The sequence below is a fragment of the Ipomoea nil genome, unplaced genomic scaffold (assembly GCF_001879475.1).
Source record: "Ipomoea nil cultivar Tokyo-kokei standard unplaced genomic scaffold, Asagao_1.1 scaffold1421, whole genome shotgun sequence".
In the NCBI taxonomy this organism is placed as follows: Eukaryota; Viridiplantae; Streptophyta; class Magnoliopsida; order Solanales; family Convolvulaceae; genus Ipomoea; species Ipomoea nil.
The window spans coordinates 1384650-1396636 of NW_017617849.1; the positions used below are offsets into that span (position 1 = coordinate 1384650).

An 11987-nucleotide genomic window follows, 5' to 3' on the forward strand; every position below is an offset into this window, starting at 1 on the left:
TTTATTTATTTATTTAAGTGGGTCACCATTTTATTTTCTTTCCTTTAATAAAATTAGGAACCGAGAATTTTACACCTTAAAAATACTCTTTTTTTTTTTTTTTTTTTTTTTTTTTTTTTTTTTTAATTTCTACCATTTTTTCTGTTAATAAAATAGGAGTACAAAGAAAATCATGCTAATAAAATAGAAGTACAGAGAAAGTCAACCAGTCACTGTCCTTGTCAATACAATTTCTGGGAAAGTTAATGTATTGGATTAAAAAATAATAATAATAATAATAAAAAGGGAAAATGACACTTTTTCCCCTGAGTTATATACTTATAGCACTTTTCCCCCCTCAATTGTTTAGGTAAGCACATTAGCCCCTTCAATTATTCTAAAAGTGGTGGTTTTTCCCCCTAATATATTAAATTGACAGTTATACCCTTAAAATAAACATTTTATTTATTTTACTTCTCCAACAAATTATTGCGTATACGTAGGGATGACCACGATTCGGTTCGAACTGAATCGGGACACTATAGCAATCGAATTAAAAGTTTCCGGTTATGATTCAAATCTAGAACCCAATATTTGGATTTCAATTTATTAAAATTATGAATCAAAAAAATTAGATCCTGAACCGTGAACCGGCGATTCCGGACCCGATTCGCGATTTTGAACCGTTTATATTTTAAAATTTTATTTTTATTTTAAAAATAGTCTAAATTCAACAATAAATGTATTTTATTTTTTCAGTTCGGAACATGAACCGTCCGTTCCGCGATTTTAATAAACTCTAAATATCGAGTTTCAATTCTAAATTGTAATTGGAATATTTCGGTTTGGTTGCTATATTGTTTATTAGGTTTGAACCAAATTATGGTCATAATTTGTTGGTGAAGAAAAATAAATAAAATATTTATTTTAAGGGTAAATATGTCCATTTAACATTTTAGGGGGGAAAACAGCCACTTGAATAATTGAGGGGGGAAAAGTGCTATAAGTATATAACTCAGGGGAAAAAGTGTCATTTTCCCTAATAAAAATTATGAATTAGTCAAGAACCTTAAAATAATCCCTAATAAAAATTATGAATTAGTCAAGAACCTTAAAATAATAATGTGCTAAAATATATATGTAGGTGACGAAAGAAGAAAGAAAACATGTTCAAAGAATTAGCCACAACATTTTATCTATAGATATTATATTTTGTTATCAACATATACGGAAAACTTGAGAATAAAAAACATTTGATGCATTGTCACTGACTCACTGTACAGGTGTTATACATCAGCAATAAACCACAATGTCACATCTCATTAAAAATAAAGGTTAACATTGACCAAACTTTAAAAAAAAAATTAATTAATTTTTTTATTATTATAATTATAATTTTTAATTTTATTCAAATTAATCATTTAATCAAACTGAAACTTCTCCTAACAATCAAATCTAATCGTTTCTCTTCTATCAACAAACATCAAACAGATTTTAAAAAATCACTAAGGAAAATACTTGGGGTACTCTCATTTTAAACTCCCAACTTGTAGTAGACACTTTTCAATAGACCTACGTGATGAAAATAACCAATCCTAGTTTACCACCTCAAGGAGTATAAATGAGGGAGTAAATTTTAAGTCTTAGAACTCTGAACATAATCTCTATGTATACAATGCCACTATTGATAAGGATAAGGCAAGGCCATCATTTTTGGCCCACAAACTGGACTAAGCTGGTGGCTCATATATATATAATATACAACATGGTGTGGCAAAACAGCATGAATTTTCAACAGAACTGATTCTCAACAAGTACTGCAACTTCAGCAATACAAAACTTTTTTCGCAGAACTATGAAATTGCTTTTCAAAGCATACACAACATATAAGTTCGATTCATCTATACATTTGTATTGAATAAAAAATGCTTGACTTGCTCTATATGATAAGGAGATTTGTTGTATCCCAAAATTGTACATACTTATAACTTATCAAAAGTATTAGATTTGAGTCCTCAGTTGCAGCAACAATTTCTGCATGTTCTCTAGTTTCTGACCCAGTTGTTTAAAATTCTCGAGCTGCTCTGCTGAAGTTTCTAAACTATGTAGCCCCTCCCCGAGGGCTGCACACCTAACCTGTGTTTCCAATAATGACTCTTCAAGAGAAACTACGGTTGCATCCAAACTAGAATTTCGGTTCCCACATCTTCTGTTTGAGGATGGACTGTGTCCAGTACAACTAACACTACTACTGCTCTTGGTGAGCTTTTCAGGGGTGAATATTCTCTCAAATCTGTCACTACCTGAAATTCAATTCAACTTATAGCATTTAGAAGCCTGCCTAATTCAACTGCATCAAAAGTACATGTTCAATTATGCATGAAAGTTTACAATTCTGTTTCGTATGAAGGTGTATACAAGTTCAAGAGTGTTCTTATAGGCCGTTCTCCTTTTCAATTGATTTCAGCCATGTAATACCAGGCTACTCAGCTACCATCATTTACTCTGTTGGCAGCATAATGAATAAATGAATAATTGCAAACTAACAAGAGAAGTGCAGAGATTACCCAAATTACTTAGTTGACTAATTGCTGCTTCGCCAATTGAACCTTCTAAATTAAGTACCCGTAGGATACCAACAGTTAGCCTGCCCATAGAATCAATTTCAGAGTGGCACAAGAAAGCTAGATATTGCAGTTCATCCTTTGTCACAACTGCTTCAATCTGTCAAGAACACATAAACTGAATAAATAACAAACCTCTATAACTAACTATACAGCACATAGAGGAACTAATTGTCATCAAACAAGGAAATCTGTTCACCGGCTGTTTCACTGAGAATTTCAAGTTCTCCACCGCCCACTTTGCCATTCCATCATCAATCTCCTCTTCTGAGCTAACTATGTCAACTTCAAGGTTTACACCAGCATATGTCTCAGAAGTTTGTTTGAGCACTGTATCCAGAACACCACCTTGTTTAGGAACCTTTTGAGTTTGTGGCTTTAAGATTTTCAAGCCTTCCACACCAACCTGCATAAAACATTTCTATGTAAATTTTGTCCCCATTAGTTCCCTACGTTTTTAACGATCAGTTGATCACAAATAAAATAATGGATGCAGGCAATCATGATGTGCTGTGGAAAGAAATAAAGTTACAGCTTCGTGTGGAAACTGGAAAGAAATCTGGGCCCTTAATGTGGCCACTACTCCATAACAGTTCAACTTGGGCAAACTCATAAACATGAAGGTCTACCAGGTCTAGTATATATGGAGAAAAGAGAAATGATTTCTCACAGTAACCAACTCGATGGGATGTTTCGGTTTTCCATGAAGCCTTGTATTGCCATTTGTGATTTGCTTAGGACTGCCTTTTGCTTTAACGCCAATGCTGTGGAAAGTAGTGTGCCAGCACCTCTCTTCTCTGGAAGAATCTTCATGATTGCAGAACCACCATCTCTCAGCCGCATCATGTGCACCTTCAAGAGCAAATAACCAATCTTTCAACTCTATTGATACATCCACATCATCAGGAGTGCCAAACTGCAGGATACCATTGCCTAAGCTTCCATCTAGAGAAAGACCATAAAGTGAATAATGGAATAGGTTCAAGATGAAAAAGAACAGCATGGGAAGTTGTATAGGCAATCCTTACTCTCTTTAAGCTCATCTACAATCAGAGGTGTTGCCTTGAAAAGTTTTGATAAAGGCCCAGCAGACAAATGCTCTAACCCTTTAGTAAGCCCTTCTCCTGGACCTCCATCTGGCCCAAGAATCCCAAACCTGTGAAGCAAAGCTTCAGCATAATTCATTCCTCCCCCAAGTCGAACTCCAGCAATACAAGCTGAGATATTTATACTATGACACTCTGTATCTTGCGTGTTAAGTGGTATCACATGCACCATGTTTATATCCAAAAGTGGAACTGACTTAACGTTGCCATTTGATTGATGAGTCTTACTATTTTGCACCCAAAAAACAGGCCTAAGCTGGCTTCCATCCCTATCCAGAGAACCATTTTGACTAGCAGTCAAGGCCAGTCCATTTTCATTTGCCAAGCTAGGTGTAGTGTCTGTGCAATCCACCTGAACACTCTCCCACAATAAACTGGACGAAATGGCAACAGCACCACCCAAGGTTCTATGAGTAACTTTAATGAAAAGGTCATTTCCAAAAAATTGAACCAATGGTGTTCCATGATTGTTCAGAGAAGAAGATTCCAAAAAGCTTAACTGCAGGTTCTTCATAGTCAAACACACACCAGTATCACCAGGCACTTTCTCTGCTAATGTCTCACCCAAAGATTCATTTCTCATATCCTTCAGTGGGTTGTTCTGTGCAACTGTTGCAAGCCTTTCACTGACCCTCCCAAAATATGCATAACGGTCGAGGACAAAAAATAATTGCTCCGCTGAAGTGTTGGACATAAACTGCTGACAAGCAACTCCTATTCTGACAAGACCACCTGGAGGTGGCACATCTGTTAAAGGACTTCCATCTGCAGTGGCCATTGCGACCTCGAGGCAGGCATCTTTCAATTCAACACATCTCCATAAATCTGAAGACCTTGAAAAAGAACTTTGAACTCCGGTTGAGTCATTGCAGGTTTCTAGAGACAAACTGATGACAGAAGCACCAGCTGTCCATTTCTTCTGGCTGGCATCAATGGGTTGTCCTTCCCAAAGACAGAAGCATGCTGGGTCCTTCTCAAGGTTTAGTAGCCTTAGTTTTAATAAAGGTGACTCAGAGAAGAACAAGTCTTCAATAAGGAGCCTGGTCCCAGAAAATAAACTCTGACAAGAAGTTGTGTTTTCTATGTCATTGTAGGTTTGTTTTCCGATGTCTAAGGGAACTGTGATATCCAATCCCTTAAGATTGAACATGAGGGAGCCAACTGAGAAATCTGGTAATACATCGCCAGGATTGACTACAATTCCATCAGCTATAAGGGAAGCTATCCTCAAACAGGATACCTCCTGAAGATGAATCTGGAATTATGACAAACTTAGATGAGTTAAGTACTACAACAAAAAGTAAAGAGAGGCTAACAGCTAGAAATATGCAGACATATGTACCATGATAGGCTGACAATGAATGACAGTTTGGGAAGCAAAAACAGGTGGGGAAGGGGTGGGCTTTAGCTGAAGAGAATGGAGAGATATTAAAGGACTGCTGCCACCAAACTGCCACTGTTGTTCTCCAAGAGGATATATTGGAGGAAGAAAATTTTTACCTGTTTAATCAGAAAAAGGAAGAAATAATGTTTCAAAAATATTGACTCCAAATTCATGAATAGTAAAAATAATGCCAACCCAAAATCAAAGATATAGTACCAAAATCTGGAATGGGCAGTATATTTTCCAGATTAGCCTGCATTGGTGGCTGCACTAAGGTGCATGGTGGGTGTGAAAATGTGTCCCTGCATGACAAGAAATTCCCTAGTGTAAGCATGGAAGGAATGCAGTAAAAGAAAAAATTGTTTGTACTAACTACTAAGTAAATGAAACATGCCATGCAATAATTTTTTTCATGGTATAATTAAACACTACATAATGAATTTCTTTTTCCTGGGGTGCTAGAGCAAAAGAAAGATTTATCTACTTTACCTCTGTATGATGAAATAATAAGAAAGAATAAAAAAAATAAAGCAAAAATCTTACAGTATGCTTGATTTACAGAATAAGCCAAGAAAGGAAAAGCATTTTGTGCAAAATGACTATTTTTTATATTTAATTCATTTTTTTATTCTACAGAAAGCCATTCCCTTTGCAAATGGAATAGCCATTCTAGACCCTTTCTCTTTGTATTAGCTAATCTTGACTTCTTAAGACTAATATTTTCGTAGTACAAAAAATGCCCCTTTGTATATATACACGTGTCAGTGTGTATATTATGAATTCCAGCCTCCATGCAGGCTTTATGATATCAGAAACAGATCAGCTATCTTTGAGGTCTCTACAATCACTGATAAGTACTACATGCTTAAAACCTAAGACAGATGAGGCTATACAAATAACTTAAATGCCTGAATTTCTTTCCAGGCCTCCTTAGAATCTCTTATAAAGCAGATGAAACTTGCCTTAGAAACAGTCCACCTATCATAACTGTACTCAAGAATTTGGCATTTTCACCATCGGAGAGACTAGCCTGCAGATACAAGTATAGTATGTAAATGTAATGTCCAATACTTGAAAAAGAAAGCTGGCCCTGTTTTGCATAGGGTTTTGAAGCAACATAGATTGTACCCGGGAAAAGAATAACGATTGCATCAAAAGTTCAAGCTGGAAGTCTGCAAGTGAGACAAACTTTTATTTAAAGGCTTAACAAAACAAATATCATCCACTAGAAAGGAATGTTTTGCGTGGACCGCAAACAAATATGTAGCAAACAGAGATTTTAGGGGGCAAAACTAACCAGTATCCTTTATACACAAAAATATGTGATCCACAACAATTGAGACCAGTGAGCGTCCAGCTGCTTCACTAGAATGCTGCCCAATGGTCGCAAAGAAAGTGTGAAGTGCCAAGGGGACAGGTTTTAGTTAGTAGCTTATAATGCAAGTTGAAGGTAGTAGTAGCAGTGCATGTAAGACAAAAAATGATCACAGAGCATTGTGGGGATTGCCATTCTCATTGGCTGTGAAATATACTTCAAAGCATTACAGTTACAGGAGAGTCAAACCTGCTTGGCATTTGGATTCACGTCCCCTCTGTTTAAACAGACATATAAGCCCGTCATGAACCGAAGAAGAGCTCTTAGTCCTATTATATCACATTAGGATACTGTTTAAGTATGCCATTTTATTCCAAAAAGGTAAAATCCCAAAATTATAGCATAGAGCATGCAGGATTGTGTACTTGCCTGGCTCACTTAGAGCTGGAACAACGGCTTCAGTAATGTGTAACTGAACCTCAAGCCCCAATGGATTATTTAGTTCAGTCCTTTGGATGGTGATCTGATTGCATAGGTAAAATTATGCTTCAAATTATATTTTAAGACAATACCATCTTCCAAATAATGACATTATAAGTTTACTGCATGTGTAAATTGCATTACATTCGCCTCTCCTGATATTCCTTCAACAAATCTCTCTCCACCAAAAAATACGCGTTTCGCTCCATCTTCATCTTTCCTATTAGATCCCCCATGGGAAGAACCAAAATGAGCATCCGAGAACATATCAGGATGTGGTAACAGGTCAATTGACAGATATTCCCATTTCAGTTGCTGTGTATCAAAAAAAAAAAAAAAAAAAAAACTCATAAATCATAATACATAGGAAACAGGTGTTGATATCCAAGGTTTAAGGTGCTAGAAGAAAATGAATAAACAATTGAACTTAGTTATATGAATAATACGTTACAAGGCAATTAAGATGAAAGACAAATGCTAAACCACATAAACACGACAGGGGAAAATCTTTTAAAAAGTTAGGGAGCATAATTATACCTTGAACACATATATGAAGTTCTTGTTATTGGAGAAGTCCCTGGCTTCCTTGAGATTTACCACCTGTCAAAACAGAATTTGCATGCAATTCTTAGGCAACAATTACAAGATAGGAAAGCAAAACAAATCTAGAAAATAACCTGCCAGTTCTCGTTTGTAGTATATAGCAGAAGGTTTCTTATGGTAATCGATGCCATAGGTGATGCCCTGGTGAAAAGGTTTAAAAAAAAAAGTTGAAAATAAAAGATAAAAAGGACAAAAATAGCAGTACAAAAACAAATGTTCGCAGAGGTGGTTCAATTATAGGAAAAAATGAATTCCGCACTGCATGTTAGCTTTTAATAGAGAAAATTCCTCCCCTCCCCGAAAGCACAAGACTATCATTTCACTTCATTTTTTACTTAAATACCATGAAGGATTCCTTTAACCATTTTACTATTTACTTGTTTTATGAAAATCAACTATGTCAACAGAAAACACTTAGTTCTCATTTCTTTTTCTGCTTCATAATGCTGCACTACTACATGAAGGCATTTGGCACTTCAGCAGTTAGATATTAACAATTAAGAACTTAGTTAATTGTTTTCTTACAGGAAAATTAAATACACATTGTGTGAATTACCAAGTTGCTCCTCCTCGACGTCGAGCACCACCATGAGTTTCAAGTAGGAGGTTAACTGTACGCACTTCTAGAGTCATTCCATCAGCAATCTGACGACAATGAAGAGTAAGCCTATCAATTACTTAGACCTAAACTTTAACAGTGACCAAAATCAATACAACTTATGAAATTATCATCAGCTTTAACAGAGCTCATAAAATTGATTAAAAAATGTGATTAGGAAATATCAATGAAAGCAAAGGGTAAATAACTTGTCCTATTTAATGATTTTATATAATGAGTATGCAATATGCAGAACTGAGCACCCCAACAGACACACATGCATTTAGAGCAACTCAACTCAACTAAGCCTTAATTCCAACAGACACAGAGACTCTATTTCTCCCATTCATCTTTTTCAATTGCCAGTAAGAGTGTGACCCTTTGCATCATTGTCTTTCTAAACAATACCTACCAAAGTATGTTTTGGTATACCCCTTCCTCCCCTAGCTCCTGCAACTACCATGCTATCACTTCTTCCAACCAGTATCTAGAAGTCTACATTGAGCATGTCCAAACCATTGTAATCTATTTTCTCAATCTATCTTCAACTTGGTGCCACATGAACCTTACTTCTAGTATTATCATTCTAATGATATTTTTTTTGTATTCCAACACATCAGTCTTAACATTCTCATTTAAGCTACAACCATTTTATTAGTATTTGTCCATTGCCCAACCCTCACTGAAATAGACCATAGCCAGCTTAATTGTTATGTCTTGCATTTTAAGCCAGCATCTTAAGAACTAGAAAAAATTGAAATTGGTGTTATATATTTTGAGCTTTCAGAAAAGTAGTTTGTGTAAGAGAAGGAAAAGCATTCATGTAAAAATATTTTATTACTTTCTTTCCAGGGAAAAGCAATAACTAGTTTCTCAGTGACCTGGGTTGGGCATTAAAGCCTAACTAACAGCTGTCCTATTCGTTTCGACAGCAAAACAACCTTAACAACCACAAAAAGATAAAGTCATCTTATGATGTTAAACATTTGGTAATTCACAAGATTTAAATTTTTAAGATGATAACCAAATCTGAGGATCTACAGCCACCTTTGGATTGAAGGAAGAGAGCAGAGATGGGAAGAATACTCAATGCCTATTGCCTAACCAGGAATTGCCCCTGTACCAACTTCAGTATTTCCTATAACTAGGTGTTTTCCTATGTTTTATGTTCATTCAGTGCTTGTCAAAGCAATTCTAAAAAGCTCCACACACCACATACAGATAAGCTACTACAGTGAAGAGTATGCACTCAACTCTAAACAAATCCAAAATAATTGATGAAAGTATCATGGTATCCCCATCAAGAGAAAAAACAGAAAGATGCATCAAGGGCATTGAAAAAATTAACATAAAAATAAAAAAGAATGACAATATGAGTAACCTTGTCGGCTAAACCATAGCCACTGCTCTTCGTGGAGCTAGTGAATGATGAAGCACTGGAAGCATGATGAGAAAGCAGAGTTAATCAATAATTTTTTTATTATTATTTTTTAAAATCTAATCTAAATAAGCATAAAAATATAATACTTATTAAGCAAATCAATCTTGTTAAGAACATACCTGCTAGGGCTCTTCTGTTCATCAACATCATCATTCTCCTCCAGAACAATATCAAGCCTATCAATTTGGACGACTATTGGCTCTATTTGCACATTGCTTACTGATGGAAGCTATAAATTCAGAATAATTACATATTTTAAAAAGGAATAGATGAGCGAAAAGAAACGGTCAGCTACTTCAAATTATAGTGATACTCAATGTTTCAATCAAACTAATCCTTAATAACAATGTAGTTGGGATTGGCTAGAGGATTCTATTTCTCCATTCAGTGATGTTATACAGTATAAGATAAGATCCCTTGAGCTATCATAGTTTCTAATTAATTAAATGAATGTTAACTGGTTTTCTCTCAATCAGAAAGTTCAGATTTTTTTTTTCCCACTTTTTAAAATCTCTGATTACCACCGAGTTATCACCACTCTTAGTGAACAATGCATCCAGGAGATACAATAACCATGAACAGACCATCATAATTAAGTTTGTCCAATTTTTTCATAGATGCTTTAACCATACCTTCCTTCAAAAGGTCACTTTTAATACAATCATTTCCTATACTCCCACACACCAATCTTAGAATTCAATATCCAACACTCACTGAGTCACTGCCATCATGTTAAGCAAGTTTAATGGTTGTTCAAAAGAATTCCTTTCACCTTTATGGGCATTGTATGATAGCATAAAATACCAGTCACATTTGTCAATTCTATCCAACCAGCCAAATCTATCATATGTAAATTTACATCATTATTTAAATTTCCTTCCATATTAAGAACAGAATAAAGGTATCCAAAGCATGTCGCATCTTTTTTCTCTAGTGTTACCGGAGCAGTGTTTACAATCAACAACCCAAGTACTCCGTAGTAGTAAAAAATAAATGAGAAAGAATGTTGAAAATATATTGGTAATTTAAAATAATAAAATGTAATCCGAAATAAGACAAGGTACTCACAATAATCTCCAATTTTCCGACTTTTGCAGTGGTAACATTCAGTGCCGGCGGTAGCCCCACACTAGCATGCAAAGCATCTCCATTTATATCTGCAAAACCCACCAAATTATGAGATTAATTTCACTGCATTTCTGATTTCCACCAAATTGAACTATTCATTCAAGCAGAGACAAACCGAGATGAGAATTTACCTAAATTAGAAAGCTGCGCGGTGCGCCCCTGCAACTTAAACTGATCTCTACTGAACGACTTGAGCCAATACTTGAGCGTGTACTCCAGAGCTCGCGCTATTATAGACTCCATCTCCGAACTCTGACCTCCCAGAAGCTCCCTGGAGACGAAAAAGTAGACAATTCTGCAATTCAGTAGATCTAGAAACCACCAGGAAGGAAGCAACGCTCTAGACGGAGAAGGATGCGGTGGAGCATCAGATCGGGTACGGTGAAGATCGGAGCCGGAGCGGAAGGTTAATTTGGTGGGAAAAGGGGAGTGAATGGATCGCACGTGAGAGAATGAGCTTATCACGTGACATTGATTTGGGTGGGGCCTATTTGGGCAATCATGCATCGTACATTATGCATACCTGATTTGTGAGTGCCGACAAGAGTGTTTGATTAGAGAAGGGAAGTTCTATTTGCACCACCCTATTTACTATTTGCACCCACCTATTTAATAGGTCAAATAGATGGTGCAAATACCAAAGTAGGTGGTGCAAATAAATGTAGTCAAAGTAGGTGGTAACATTTATTATTTATTATTTTTTAACAATAAACATTAAAAAAAAATGATCGCCTTTTTTTTTTTTTAATTATTTGTGTAATTATTTTTAAAATTTTTATTTTCAATACATATGTTTTTAAATTTTATTTTCAATACTTGTTTTTTTTGTTCAATATAATTTTTTTAACTTTCTATTTTCAATACTTGTTTTTGTTTATGGTTTAATTTTTAAATTCAAAATAATGATTAATTTTGTTATTTTAATATTTTTTATAACTTAAATTTGTTGTATTCATTATTTTATCTTTTTTTATAGAGATATAATAAATAAAATTTGAATCGCTAAAAATTGTAAAAATATATTAACTTCACAATAAAAATAAAATAAAAAATAAATTCATTCAATTTCAATCTAATATAACATTTTCCCGAGTACAATTAGAGCGTACATGCTCATTGTAACTTTCAATCCTATTCATATATGGAGTCATCCATGCATTTGCACAATCATATCTAAAATAAGCCCATTGTGGAGCAATTGTAGGCATTGGGTACCCTCCTGTCAATGTTACCTTGACATAATGGTTATTATTAACATAACCAAGGGTTATTGCTACATGCTCGTACCAAGGTGGTGGGCTAGATCGAAGTGGTAAATATGTTGTACTG

General features: G+C 35.2%; 1 protein-coding gene across 3 annotated transcripts; it reads right to left on the bottom strand.

Moving 5' to 3' along the window:
• Positions 1 to 1752: 1752 nt before the first annotated feature.
• Positions 1753 to 11108, bottom strand: LOC109188219. 3 transcript variants are annotated; one of them, XM_019338798.1, is made up of 20 exons: positions 10790 to 11108; positions 10599 to 10687; positions 9650 to 9759; positions 9471 to 9525; positions 8048 to 8136; positions 7566 to 7632; positions 7426 to 7488; positions 7033 to 7203; positions 6838 to 6931; positions 6658 to 6737; positions 6391 to 6466; positions 6222 to 6265; positions 6056 to 6123; positions 5310 to 5395; positions 5052 to 5209; positions 3632 to 4964; positions 3274 to 3548; positions 2803 to 3009; positions 2547 to 2703; positions 1753 to 2282 (listed from the first exon to the last, which is right to left on the bottom strand). In XM_019338798.1, exons 1-20 carry the CDS (start codon positions 10899 to 10901, stop codon positions 1981 to 1983), a joined length of 3636 nt encoding a protein of 1211 aa, XP_019194343.1. In that variant the 5' UTR covers positions 10902 to 11108; the 3' UTR covers positions 1753 to 1980. The 3 variants fall into 3 exon arrangements, with proteins under 3 accessions (XP_019194343.1, XP_019194345.1, XP_019194344.1); XM_019338800.1 differs by lacking the exon at positions 7566 to 7632 and having other exon boundaries at positions 10790 to 11100; XM_019338799.1 differs by lacking the exons at positions 9471 to 9525; positions 10599 to 10687; positions 10790 to 11108 and having other exon boundaries at positions 9650 to 9738.
• Positions 11109 to 11987: the final 879 nt, after the last annotated feature.

What these genes read in the sequence shown, in the direction of transcription:
- LOC109188219 (XM_019338798.1), bottom strand. Translation starts at nt 10,901, where the DNA reads ATGGAGTCTATAATAGCGCGAGCTCTGGAGTACACGCTCAAGTATTGG. An exon ending in GAACAGAAGAGCCCTAGCAG is followed by an intron (nt 9,526 to 9,649) that starts GTATGTTCTTAA and finishes TCATGCTTCCAG; the next exon opens with TGCTTCATCATTCACTAGCT. An exon ending in AATCGTTATTCTTTTCCCGG is followed by an intron (nt 6,124 to 6,221) that starts GTACAATCTATG and finishes TTGTATCTGCAG; the next exon opens with GCTAGTCTCTCCGATGGTGA.